This window comes from Antechinus flavipes, chromosome 3 (genome assembly GCF_016432865.1).
Source record: "Antechinus flavipes isolate AdamAnt ecotype Samford, QLD, Australia chromosome 3, AdamAnt_v2, whole genome shotgun sequence".
NCBI classification, from domain to species: domain Eukaryota; kingdom Metazoa; phylum Chordata; class Mammalia; order Dasyuromorphia; family Dasyuridae; genus Antechinus; species Antechinus flavipes.
In genome coordinates this window covers 432,278,940-432,292,734 of record NC_067400.1, presented here as the reverse complement: position 1 = coordinate 432,292,734, position 13,795 = coordinate 432,278,940, and the positions used below count along the sequence as shown (strand labels likewise).

At 31.6% G+C, this 13,795-nt stretch overlaps 1 protein-coding gene across 6 annotated transcripts in view; it reads left to right on the top strand.

Annotated features, from left to right (window-relative positions):
* SLC4A10 (solute carrier family 4 member 10) overlaps positions 1–13,795 on the top strand; it is a 366,372-nt gene that overhangs the window by 202,223 nt on the left and 150,354 nt on the right. For all 6 annotated transcript variants that reach the window (XM_051986269.1, XM_051986272.1, XM_051986271.1 and 3 more), the window contains exon 4: positions 11,521–11,659. In XM_051986269.1, the coding sequence (XP_051842229.1) occupies positions 11,521–11,659 (139 nt within the window). The remainder of the gene's footprint in view (positions 1–11,520; positions 11,660–13,795) is intronic.

Sequence of the window (13,795 nt, the reverse complement as noted above, 5' to 3'; positions counted from 1 at the left end):
TATCTTGCATAAGTCCCCTTCTCTCTTCTCACACAACCATCACCCTGGTTTAGGCTTTCAACTCCCCTTATCTGTAGCTGGCTGGCAGAATAGATAGAGCATTGGGCCTAGAATCAGGTACATTTATCTTTCAGAGTTCTAATATAGTCTTCAAATCTTATTACCTGTGTGTCCTAAGGAAAATCACTTAAAACCTGTTTGCCTCAGTTTTCTCATCTGTAAAATGAGCTGGAGAAGCAAATGGTAAGTCACTTCAGTATTTTTTTGCCAGAAAAACCCCAATTGGGGTCACAAAGAGTCAGATATGACTGAAAACAAAGTCAAATCTTTCTTTCCCTACATCTCTTGCTTAAGTCCCCTCATCTCCTTTAACACAGACATCATCATGGTTCAAGCTTTCATCACCCCTTACCTTCCCTATTGCAATAGCTTTCTAATTAGGCTCCCTAATTCAATTTTCTCCCCCTTCCAAACCAAACACTATTTAGTTATTGAAGTGATTTTCCTAAACTGTGATTTTGATCTGTAATTTAAATGCCTGTCATCAATTAATACTAGGATCTTATAAAATTGACTTATAATGATGATTTAAATGACAAGATAAAACCAATTCAAAGATATCATAGAAACAGAGCATTTAGAATTATATATATTTATATATAGTCTCATTCAGTTTCTATCAAATATATCATACAATATTAATATTGCTTAAATAATTTCATCTCAATGCTAATATGAAAAAAATTTACTTTACAGTGAGATTTAAAGAAATATAACTCTACATTTAATAACATGTCCTGTTGATTCTATCATGACTAATCTATTTTAATAGGTATATATTAATATCTTTTCTTTATACTTAGATTTCTCTCAATCTCTTTCCCTCCCTGGCTCATGGAGCCATCCCTTACATCAAAGGGATTTTTTAAATTAAAAAAAAAAAAAACCTACTCTAGCAACACCAATCAACACACAGGAGAGAAAATTAAAATTATATTTGATTTTCCATAGGAATTTACGAAGGAATGGAACAAGGGATGTCATTTTATTATTTCTTATTTGTAGCTACACTGCTTATCTATTTGGCTTGTCTTTAGAATTGCATTTTAGTTAGACAATAAAGTTTCCAAAATTCCCAGGTTTTGACTTCTGCCAGCAAATTGCTAGCAATATTAGAAGGACTAAAGTCACTTTGACATCTAAGACTCTTAACAAAGCCTAAACTCTATTTCTCTTGCAGAAGTCCCATATTTACCATATAATTCTACTTTTTCATCCATATAATTCTACTTTTTCATCATATATACTAACCAGATCTGGTAGTTTTTCAAGATGCTCTAATACTTTTCAGAAAAACCTTTCTTTGAAAGATTCAAATTCTTTTCTTCCATGAACTTAAAATACACTTTACAGAGTTTAATTATTGAGCTCCTACTTTAAGGAATGTATTTTGCAAGGTACTGCAGAAGATACACACATGTGATGGATAGAACTAATGGCAACACTCTCTTATTTCATGTTCAATTTGGGGGCAATGTCAGACACTTTTAAATCATTAAGTAGCTAACCAAAAGGATATTTACTGTAGCACAAGAAGATATGCAACAAGGATGTAATGATACTTAACTTGAACCTTATTAGACCCTTATTCTCATTTCTTAAGGAAAAGTTTCTGAGCAGCAACTGGACATCAGGGCAAGGATGGTGACTCATACGGCAAGAGGCCAAAAAGAAACAATTCATATATTGGGAATCCATAATCAGGAATATACAAGATTTAGCAGCTGTAACATTAAAGGATTGGAGATCATGGAATGTGATGTTCTGGAAAGCAAAAAAGCTAGGACAACAGCCAAGAATTACCTACCCAGTGAAATTGAGCATAATACTTCAAGGAGGGGAAGTGATCATTCAATGAAATAGATGAATTTCAAACTTTCTTAAGGAAAAGACTATATAGTTAAAATCACTAATCACAGGGGCTCCTCTACATTACTGCAACTTTTAAAAAGCATTTCTCTACAATGTGGATGAAGCTGACAACTCTTTCTTCATGTGACAGGAACTAATTTTCCCTAAAAAGAGACAAAATTGTCTGGGATCTCATAAAAAGATATAGGAATTAATCTCAAAGAATGTATGACTTGATAGAGTAAGATATATAAATTATAAGAAAATAACTATAATATAGTAATAATAATAATATAATAGTTATAAAAGAGATGCCAAAAAGTGTTATGGGTATTCTGAGAAGAGAAAAAAGGTCCATTCGGTAGGGTCAGGAAAGATTTCATGGAGAAAGTGATAATTCAGCTATAATTTTAAAAATGTGTAGAATTGAGTTTTTTGGGAGTCAATATGGCAGAGTAAGCAGTAAATTACTATAACTCTCCCATGTTAACTTCTGAACAACAATAAGATAGTGCTCCAAAACAATTCTTGGAATAGCAGAACCAGCAAAAAGGTGAGGTGAAACAATTTAAGTTAGAATTGGGAAAGTGAAACCTAATGACTCTATGAGACATCAAGAATTAATCAAACAAATTCAAAAGAATGAAAAAATAAAAGAAAATGAAAAATACCTCAGTGGGAATACAATTGACCGGGAAAGTAGATACAGAAGAGATAATCTCAAAACTATTATCTGAAAACTATTATCAAAAGGAAGACCTGGACATAATTTTCAAGAAATTATCAAGGAGAACTGCTCTGATACCCTGGAATCAGAGAACCAATTAGGCATTAAAAGAATCGACCAATCACTTCAGGAAAAGGATCCCAAAATAAAAATTCCAAGGAACTCCAAGCCAAATTTCAGAACTATTAGGTCAAGGTAAAAAATACTGCAATGTGCCAGAAAGAAACAATTTGAATATTGAGAGTCCATAATCAGGATTACACAAAATATAGCAGCTTCAACATTAAAGAATTGGGGATTATGAAACACGACCTAGCAAAAAGACTAGGACAACAACCAAGAATCGTCTACCTGGTGAAATTGCACATAATTCTTCAAAAAGGGGAAATGGTCTTTCACTGAAATGGATGAAAAAACAAAGTTAGTCTCCAAAGTTGAGACTTAAGAGAAGGCTAAAAAGGGAAAACATAAAGAATTCAATGGAGCTCAAGTGTTTATATCCCTCCATGAGTAGCTAATATTTGCAATTCTTAAAAATTGTGCCACTAAAAGTACAACTATAAGGAATATACCTGGACAGAGGATGAAAAAGAGAAGTATATTGGGTGCAAAAAGAAGACAAAGGTAGAATGGGCTAGATTATTTCACTTGAACAGGCATGAAAAACTTATATTACAAGGATGTGAAAGGTAGGAGGGTAGGTGATGGGCATGCTTGAACTTTACACTTATTCCTATTGGCTCAAAGAGGGGAAAATATGCATAATCAGTTGAATATAGAAACCTATTTTACTTGGAAGTAAAATAAAAGCAAAGGTTAAGTAATGGAATCAGGGAGAGACTTAACAGAAGAGAGGACAGACTTGGGGAAGTGATAGAAGCAAAATACTTTCAAGGAGAGAAAGGGTGAGAGGAGAGACAAGATAAATGGGACAAATAGAATAGAGGGAAATTCATAATTAGTAACCATGACTGTGAATGTGAATGAGATGAACTCTGCCATAGAAAGCAGAATGGATCAAAAACCAGAATCTTACATACAATATATTGTTAACAAAGAAACACATGTGAAACAGAGAGACACACACAAAATAAAGTAAGTAGCTGAAGCAGAATCTGCTATGCGTCAGTTGAGGTTAAAAAAAAAAAGTAGAAATCCTGATCTTAAACTAAGCAAAATAAAAATAATATCTAACTAAAAGAGATGAGGAAGGAAATTATATCTTACTAAAAGTATCATAGACAATGAAATAATATTAATACTAAATATATATGTACCAAGTAGGATAGCATCCAAATTCTGGTTTTGTTTGCTTTTTGCTGAGGCAATCAGGGTTAAGTGACTTGCCCAGAGTCACATAGCTAGGAACTGTTAAGTGTCTGAGACCAGATTTGAATACAGGTCCTCCTCACCTCAGGGCTAATGCTCTATCCATTGCACTACCTAGCATCCAAATTCTTAAAGAAATTAAGTGAGTGATAGGAAGAAATAAACAACAAAACTATATTAGTGAGGGATATCAACTTTACCCTCTCAGAATTTGATAAATACAACCAAAAAGTAAACAAGAAAAAAAAAACTAAGAAGATGAACAGAATATTAGAAAAGTTAAATTATGAGAGACAAACTGAATGGGAACAGAAAAGAATAAATCTTTTCTTCAGTAGTACATGGTATTTACATAAAAACTGGATGCGTATTAAGGTATTAAAAACTTCAATATCAAATGCAAAAAGGCAGAAATATTAAATGTGTTCTTTTTTTATATTAATGCAGTACAAATTACATTCAACAAAGAACAGTTTAAAGATAGCTTAAAAATTATTGAGAACTAAATAATCTAATTCTAAAGAATAAAGGGGTAAGAACAAATCAAGAAATAATCAATAAGGGTAGCTAGGTGGTGCAGTACATAGCATCAGCCCTAAAGTCAGGAGTGCCTGAGTTCAAATCTGGTCTCAAACATTGAACACTTCCTAGCTATGTGACTGTGGGCAAGTCACTTAACCCCAATTGCCTCAGGGGAAAAAATAGAAAAAAAAGAAACAATCAATAATTCCATTACAGAGACTGGCAACAATGAGAAAACATTCCAAAATTTATGAGATCCAGCCAAAGCTGGGGAAAATGTATTTCTTTAAGTTTTTACATTAACAAAATAGAGAAAGAACAGGACAATGAATTAGGCATACAACTAAAACAAAAATGAGAATGAGAAATAAAAAATTCCCAGTTGAGCACCAAATTGAAAATCAAAGATAAAATTAATAAAATTATAGGTAAAAAACTATTGAGATCAGAAATGCCCCTAGGAGTTGGTTTCATGAGGGAAAAAACCAATAAAACTGATAAGCTATTGATTAATTTGACTAAAGAAAAGAAAAAAGAAACAAATATGAAATCACCAATAATGAAGAAGATATTAAAGCAATCATTAGGAAATATTTTGTCCAATTATATACCAATAAATCTGAAAGTCTGAATGAAACTGATTACCAAAATATAAATTACCTAACTTAACAAATCAGGAAATAGTATGTCTAACCCCATGTTAGAAATTGAACAAGTCATTAATGAACTCCCTAAGAAAAAATCCCCTGTGCCAGATAGATTCACATATAAATTCTATCAAGCATTTAAAGAATAATTAATTCCAATACTATATAAACTATGTGGGAAAATAGCCAAAGGAGTCTCACCAACCTTCTTTTATGACATAAATATGTTGCTGATATTTAAATAAGGAAGAGCAAAAATAGAGAAAGAAAATTATAGACCAATTTCCCTAGTCAATATGGATTCAGAAATTTTGAACATAATGGTATCAAAGTTATTACACCAATACCTTCAAAGATTATACCATATGACCATGTAAGATTTATACCAGTAATTTAGAGTTGTCTTAATATTAAGAAAAATATCAGTATAATTGATTGTATCAATAACAAAACCATCAGAAATCATATGATCATCTCAATAAATGATAGAAAAGCTTTTGACAAAATACAACATCCCTTCCTTTTAAAAACACCAGATAATATAGGAATAAAGGGAGCATTTCTTCAAATGATAAGCAGTCTCTATTTAAAATCAGCAGCAAGCATTATCTGTAATGGCCTTCCCAATAAGATCATGAGTGAAGAAAGGATGTCTATTACCACCACTATTATTCAATACAGTTGAAATGTTAATTTTAGCAATAAGAGAAAACAAAAGAAATTGAAGAAATTAGAATAAATGAAGAAACAAAACTCTCTTTGCAAATAGTATGATAGTGTACTTAGAGAACCCTAGAGAATCAAGTAAAAACTACTTGAAATAATTAACAACTTTAGCAAAATTGCAAGATATAAGATAAATCCACATAAAAAATCAATTCTTCTTTTTATGACCAATAAAGCCTAACTGCAAGAAACGGAAAGAAAAACTTTATTTAAAATAACTGTAAACAACATAAAATACTTGGGAATCTACTTGCCAAGACAAACCTAGCAATTATATGAACACAATTATAAAACTTTTTTTTCCACAATTGCTCTTAGGTAGGCTGAGTCAATGTAATAAAAACAAAAATTATACCTAAGTTAATTTGCATATTCAGTGTCATACCAATCAAACTACCAAAAGTTATTTTATAGAGTTAGAAAAAATAACAGCACAATTAATCTGGAAGAATTTAATGAAAAAAATTATCCAAAGGAAAGTGGCCTAGTAATACCAAATCTCAAGCTATTTTATAAAGCAGTAATCATCAAAACTATCTGGTACTATTAATTAATGGTCAAATTATATGAACAAACAATTTTCAGATTAAGAAATTAAATCCATCTGTACTCATATAAAAAAATGCTTTAAATCATTATTGATTAGAGAAAAGCACAGTAAGGCAACTCTGGGGTACCACTTCACACCTCCAATTGTCTAAGATGACAAGAAAATATAATGATAAATGTTGGAGGGAATGTGGGGAAACTGGGACACTAATGCATTATTGGTGGAATTGTGAACTGATCCAACTATTCTAGAGTGCAATTTGGAACTGTGCACAAAGTGATATAAAACCGCATATCTTTTGACTTAGCAATGTCTCTATTATATTTGTATCCCAAAGAAATAATAAAAGAGGGGAAAAGACCCACATGTGAAAAAATGTTTGTAGCAACTTTTTTTTGTGATGGCAAGGAAATGGAAGTTTAAAGGATGCCCATTAATTAGGAAATGACTGAAATAAGTTATGGTAGATGGATGTAAAGGGATACTATTGTATAGGAAATGATGAGCAAGCTAATTTTAGAAAAGTCTAGAAAAACTTACATGAACTGATGCTGAGTTAAATGAGCAGAACAAGGAGAACATTTGTACACAGTAATACCAAGATTGTGTGATGATCAGTTTTGATAGACTTAACTCTTCTCAGCAATATAGTGACTCAAGACAATTACAATAGACTTTGGATGAGAAATGCCATATACATTCTACTCCTAGAGAAAAAAACTATAGAGACTGAATATGCATAAAACATCCTATTTTCACCTTTTTGTTTTGCTTTTTTTTTCTTTCTTGTGTTTTTTTTCCTTTTGTTCTGATTTTTTTTCCCAACATGGATAATATGGAAATATGTTTTTAAATGAATGTACATGGATAATTGATATCATATTGTTTGATGTCTTAAAAAGGGAAGAGATACATAAGAAAGAGGAGGAAAAATTTGGAATCCAATTTTTTCTTTTTTAAAAATATCTTTTTATTTTTTTCAAATACATGCAAAGATAGTTTTCAATATTCATCTTTGTAAAACTTTGTGCTCCAAATGTTTCTCCTTCCCTCCTCCTCATCACTTTCCATAGACAACAAGCAATCCAATATAGGTTAAACATGTACAATTCTTTGAAATATTTCCATATTCATTATGTTGCATAAGAAAAAACCAAATCAAAAAGTAAAAGAAAAAACAAGCAAAGAAATAACATCAACTAGAAAAAATGAAAATATTATGCTTTGATCCATATTCAGTCTCCACAATTCTCTCTCGGGATGTGAATGGCTTCCATTCCAAGTATTAGAATTGCCTTCAAACACTTGATTGTTTAAAAAAACAAAAAACAAAAACAAGAGCCAAGTCCATCACAGTTGATCATTACACAATCTTAATGTTGTTGTGAATGATCTTTTCTTGGTTTTACTCACTTCACTTAGCATCAATTCGTGGAAGTCCTGAAATCAGCCTGCTCATCATTTCTTGTAGAACAATAATATTGGATTACATTCACATATCATAACTTATTCAACTATTCCCCAACTGATTTCCAGTTCCTTGCCACTATAAAAAGGCTATTATTTGCATGGGCATATATGCCCATAATGGAATCCAAAATCTTACAAAAATGGATGTTAGAAAATAACCTTTACATGTAATTTAACAATAAAATATTAAAAAGAAAAAGAAAAAACTATCTGATACTATCTAAGAAATAGAGTAGTGGGTCAGTACAATAGAATAGGTATACAAAATACAGTAGTAAATGACCATATTAATTTAGTGTTTGATAAACCTAAAGATCCCAGTCTTTGGGATAATAACTAACTATTTGGCAAAAAGTAAGAAAACTGGAAAACAGCAGGGCACAAACTAGATATAAAACAACATCTCACACCATATACCAAGATAAGATCAAAATAGATACATGATTTAGAAATAAAGATTGATGTCATAAGCAAATTAGAAAAGAAAATAATAATCCACCTGTTAGGTTTATGAAGAAGGGAAGAATTCATAAATACACAAGAGATAGAAAACATAAGAAATATAAAATAGATAATTTTGATTATATTAAATTCAAAACTTTTACTCAAACAAAACAAATGTAACCAAGATTAGAAGAAAACGATCTTAACAGCAAATGTCTCTGATAAAATACCTCATTTCTCAAATATATAAAAAATGAAGTAAAATTTGTAAGAATACAAATCATATATAAACAGTTGTCAGATGAAGAAATCAAAGCTATTTATAGGATATATGAAGAAATGCTCTACATCATTTTTGGTTCGGGAAATGCAAATTAAAAAAACACTTAGCTAGCATCAGATTGACTAATATGACCAAAAAAAAGGAATATGATAAATATTGGAAAGGATGTGGAAAAATTCAGATACTAATACCATCATTGATGGAATTGTGAACTGATCCAACTATTAAGGAGAACAATTTGGACCTATTCTAAAAGGGCAACCAAACTATGCATACCTTTTGATCCAGCAATACAACTACTATGTCTGCACCTCAAAAAAAAAATCATATATAATGGGAAAGGACTTATGTGTGTAAAAATATTTATAGCAATCCTTTTCATGATAGCAAAATACTGAAAGTTGAAGGAATGTCCATCAATTGGGAAATGTGAACAAGTTGTGACATATGAATGTAATGTAATACTATTGTGCTGATAAGAAAATATGAACAGGCAGATTTCAGAGAAACTTGGAAAGGCATGTACAAACTGATGCAAAGTGAAATGAGCAGAACCAAGGAAACATTGTATACATTAGCAACAACATTGTGTGATAATTAACTATGAATGGCTCAGCTCTTCTCAGCAACACAATAGTCCAATACAAGTACAAAGGATTCATAAAGGAAAATGTTATCTACATCCAAATAAAGAACTGATGGATTCTGAATGCAGAGTCCACTTTTTTCACTTATATTATGCTTTTTCATGTTTTCTTTTAATCTATTTCTTCTTTCACAACTCTAATATGGACATGTTTTACATGACAGTACATGTACAACGTATATCAAATTGTCCCATTTTTGAAAAGGAGGAGGAGAGAAAAGGAGGAAGAAAAATTTGGAATTCAAAATCTTGTAAAAATGAATGCTAAAAATTGTCTTGACATGGAATTGGGAGAAAATAAAATACTGTTACATTACAAAATAAATCCAAATGAGAGAATATCAGTAGATGAATAATTTTCTTAATCAGTATGATCTCTGAAAAACTAATGATCTCAGTTTACAACTGGTTCAGAAAATATTTCTAGGTTTTTGGGTAACTGTCATAATAAATAATTTTAAACAACAGCAAAAAATGTGCAGAAATTTGAGGTGGAAAGAATAGTAAAGGTGAAAACATGGGATATCTTCAGAGAACAATAATGCAGTTTGGAGGTAAAGTAGAATTTATGTTAGGAATCACTTCATAAAATTGATGAAACATTTCTGATACATAAGGTACTATACTAGGCATTTTATAATAGGAAACAAAACCAGGAATATACATCAGAGCCATATAATGGAATGTCCTGAATGTTAAAAAAAGAATTAAGGACTTCATCTAATAGGCAAAGGGAAGTCATTTAAGTTTCTTTGCTATGGTTTTGTTTTGATTTCTTTTTGACCAAGCAATAACATAATCAGAACTATACTTTAGGTTTATTAATTTGGCAGCAATGTGTTAGATGAATGGAAAAGAATAATAAAAATTGGGGAAATCAATTTTTGTTGCCAATATAAGGTCTAATCAGGGCCTAAAGCGTGAACCTAAAACTGATGACAATGAAAACACAAAAGACAGTATGGATACAAGAAATGTTGCAGACACAGAACACATCCTTTTCCAGTAATCTATGAACTCCTTGGAGAAAGGTACTTTCATATTTATATGTCCAGAAGCTTAGCACAGTGTCTGGCAATCAACCAACAATGAACATTTATTAAAGAACTGATTAGGATCTGGGAAATAAGGAAGGGGAAGTAAACAAAGAAGATCTGATACTGTTTAGCATAAAAATGGCAGTATCCACTAATAAAAATAGGAAGTCAGGAAGATTGATTTGTTTTGTTTTGTTTTGTTTTAAGGAAGGTGGTAACAATGTTTTAAAATCTGAACATTTTGTATTTGACAGTAAGATATCCAAGGAGGGATACATATCAGACAGATACAAAGGAGTGACTTTTGTGAGAGTGGTTGGGGGGGGTGGATAATACAGATTTAGAGGTGAAGATTGATTTGAAGGGGTAGCTCAAGTCTTTTTGTAAAACATACTACAGAGAGAAAAAAAATAGAGGGAAGTGACTGGGACTGAAGTCGAGGGGATACTTACATTAGGCAGACACTGGTATTTAAAAACCATGAAGGGAATAGAGAAGAACTTGACCTAGACATAGGAACATTACAAAAACTAGCAAACTTTTTTTAAACATTCATTTCTTGTCAAGTATATTTGGTATAATTGATTCATTACACTGCCACATGGCCTAGTATACTAGATATAGGGCCAGTTTCAAAAGCATGAAGACCATTGTTCAAATCCTCTCTCTGGTACATACGAAATTGTATGACTGAGCAAGGAATTTAAACTATTAGAACCCTGAGCAACTTTTTAAACATTGAAATTTAAAATTTTAAATTTAGATATTGAAAGTGACCAATTGTTGATTTATAAAGTTTCCAAATTTAAGAGTTCCCTTTCATAGATAAAATCAGAGACCTGAACCAAAAAAATATATATGAATATTATAAATATGAGTATTTGTTTATATGTACATGTGTGTATAATACACATTTTTAATAATTATAGAAAACAGAATTGATTCTGCGTATTGCTTTTTTTTTTTTTGGAAAGTTACATGTATTTGTCCATGTATTTGGACCAGAAGCAGATAATCTAAAAGGAATCTTTATACTTGTCTTTGGAAGGATTATATATATGTATATGTTATAGCAGATTTACCCTTCTAATTATGCTTGGCTTAGGAAAATACTAAAATTAGTTCGAATTTCCTGAGCACACACTGGCCGGCTGGTGGGGGGGAGGTGACTGAGAATGTGCTAAGCTTGAAGTCATGGTAATATCTCTTCATATCTCCGGCTTTCCAGACACCCCATCGCAGAGGGTACAGTTTATTCTTGGAACCGAGGATGATGACGAGGAACACATTCCTCATGACCTTTTCACAGAGCTTGATGAGATTTGCTGGCGTGAAGGTGAGGATGCTGAATGGCGAGAGACAGCCAGGTGAGGATTTGGGGGCATTGTGTTTCTAGTCATTGGTAGTAATTCACGGTACAGTGAACATTTGTAAACCCCATTAAGGTCTGAAAAGGAGATCTCTGATGGAAAGCATACATAACAACCAGCCCAGAGTATTACTATCTGATATTCTTCATCTAAATATATATCATAATGGGATATAAATCAGAATGAAATGTGAAGGTAGTAATTATAGTAAACAGTGATACAAAATCAGCAGCAGCTGCATCATTGAAGACAAATGGTCACATACATTGTCTGTCTTCAGCAAAAGATCAAAGCAAACATGAATTTACCTTCTGGGTTTATTGTATCTTTAGTTTCACCTATCTTTTATTGTTGCTGCTAATTAAGTGAGTGAACATGAATGATAACAGGAGTGTAGAATTTTTGTGAAAATTATGAAATGTGACTTAAGTCATAGATGACATGAAATCTTTGGTAGTGGCTATTTGAGAGGCATATATACATTCCAAAAAATATTTTTTGATAGATAGAGGAAAAATACATATATACATATACATAAAAAATGAATATATCAAAATGTATGTACACATATGTGTGTGTGTGTGTGTGTGTATATATATATATATATATATATATATATATACATACTGTTCTATGACTACTCTTGGTCAATTGAATGGAAGATGAAAAAAATGTGGGTGTTTATCATGCTGTTGCCAAGGGATCTGGTTGATTCACCATATTTTTTCCCTTTCATTGATTGTGGGGGTAAAATCTTTATTTTTTTTTAAAACCACACCATTTAAAAAGAATATTTTCCTTAAATTAGGTCTCTCTCCATATATATTGTCTAACTTACCAACTTGTGGAACACAACACATTTTTAAGATGAAAAATGTCCATCTAAAAATAGTCATCAGCTCATTAAAATGTTTGTGTATGTCTAATAATGACTGCCTAAATAAAAAAAAGAACATTTTCCTTTGTAATATTCCTATAAGGCAAATTAATAACTTTAATTTTATAACAAAAATCAATGAAACTTTGAAATCTCAATTAAATGTAATCTAATATAGAATTCTGCCACCTGAAATGTCTGCCTCCTATTTGACTAAGGACAATTCCTTTAAGCACTTCAGCCTATTTTTGTTTAAATTTTCATTGAGGTTGCTTTCTAAAATGCAACAGTAAACTTTTCTGCCTTAGTAATCACAGGATAATTCATGTCATTTACTCATTCTTTTTGTAATATTGTATCTTATATCACATCATTCTCATTATAAATGTAGAATCACAGAATCTTAGGGATGGGAAAGATCATAGAGCTCATCCAGTAAACATTCCTTACCCAACATTCTATCAGATGGTCAACCAGTTTTTCAGTCATCAAAATTTCTCCTCTTCTCGAAACAATTCATTCCAGTTCAGACAGCTTTAATTTTTAGAAAGTTCTTTCTTATTTAGAATTGAAATCTATTCTTTCTATTTCTTCCCTCTGAAGTAAATATTGCCTAAAGTATTTAAAATTTTGTTCATTAATATCCATTTCCAAATTTCTTTGCAAAGTAAAAATATCTAGTTCCTTCAACCAGATGATTTAGTTTTATCATACTAGAAATGGGAGAAGAAACAAAGTTAAAGAATAACAGTGACTTGCTCAGTCATACAGGTAGTAAGCAGTCCAGCTGGGATTTGTACCTAGACCTTGTGAGTTCACAACCAGAATTCCTTACACTAATCTATATCTTTAGATATTACTCATAGTTTGGCTTGGTTGCCAAAATTTTTTCATAGTTGGCATAATCAACACTAACCAGTTCACTTCCTGATACAGGGCTCACTTTACCTTAGAAGAGCTTGCAGACAGGTTTTTTGGCATAGACAGCTATAATAATTCAGGAACCAGAAAAGTCAGTTCAGAAATGGCTGCAACAGTCCAGGAGTCTTGTGACAACTTAACCCTGTTTGCCTCAATTTTCTCATCTATAAAATCAGCTGGGGAAGCAAATGTCAAACCACTCCAGTGTTTTTCAAGAAATCCCATGTGAAGTCATGAAAAGCCAGACACAATGGAAAAAAATAATAATAAATAGCTAACATATAAAACTTTTAAAGTTTATACAGTATGTCCAGCCCTTGCACAAATGTGATGGA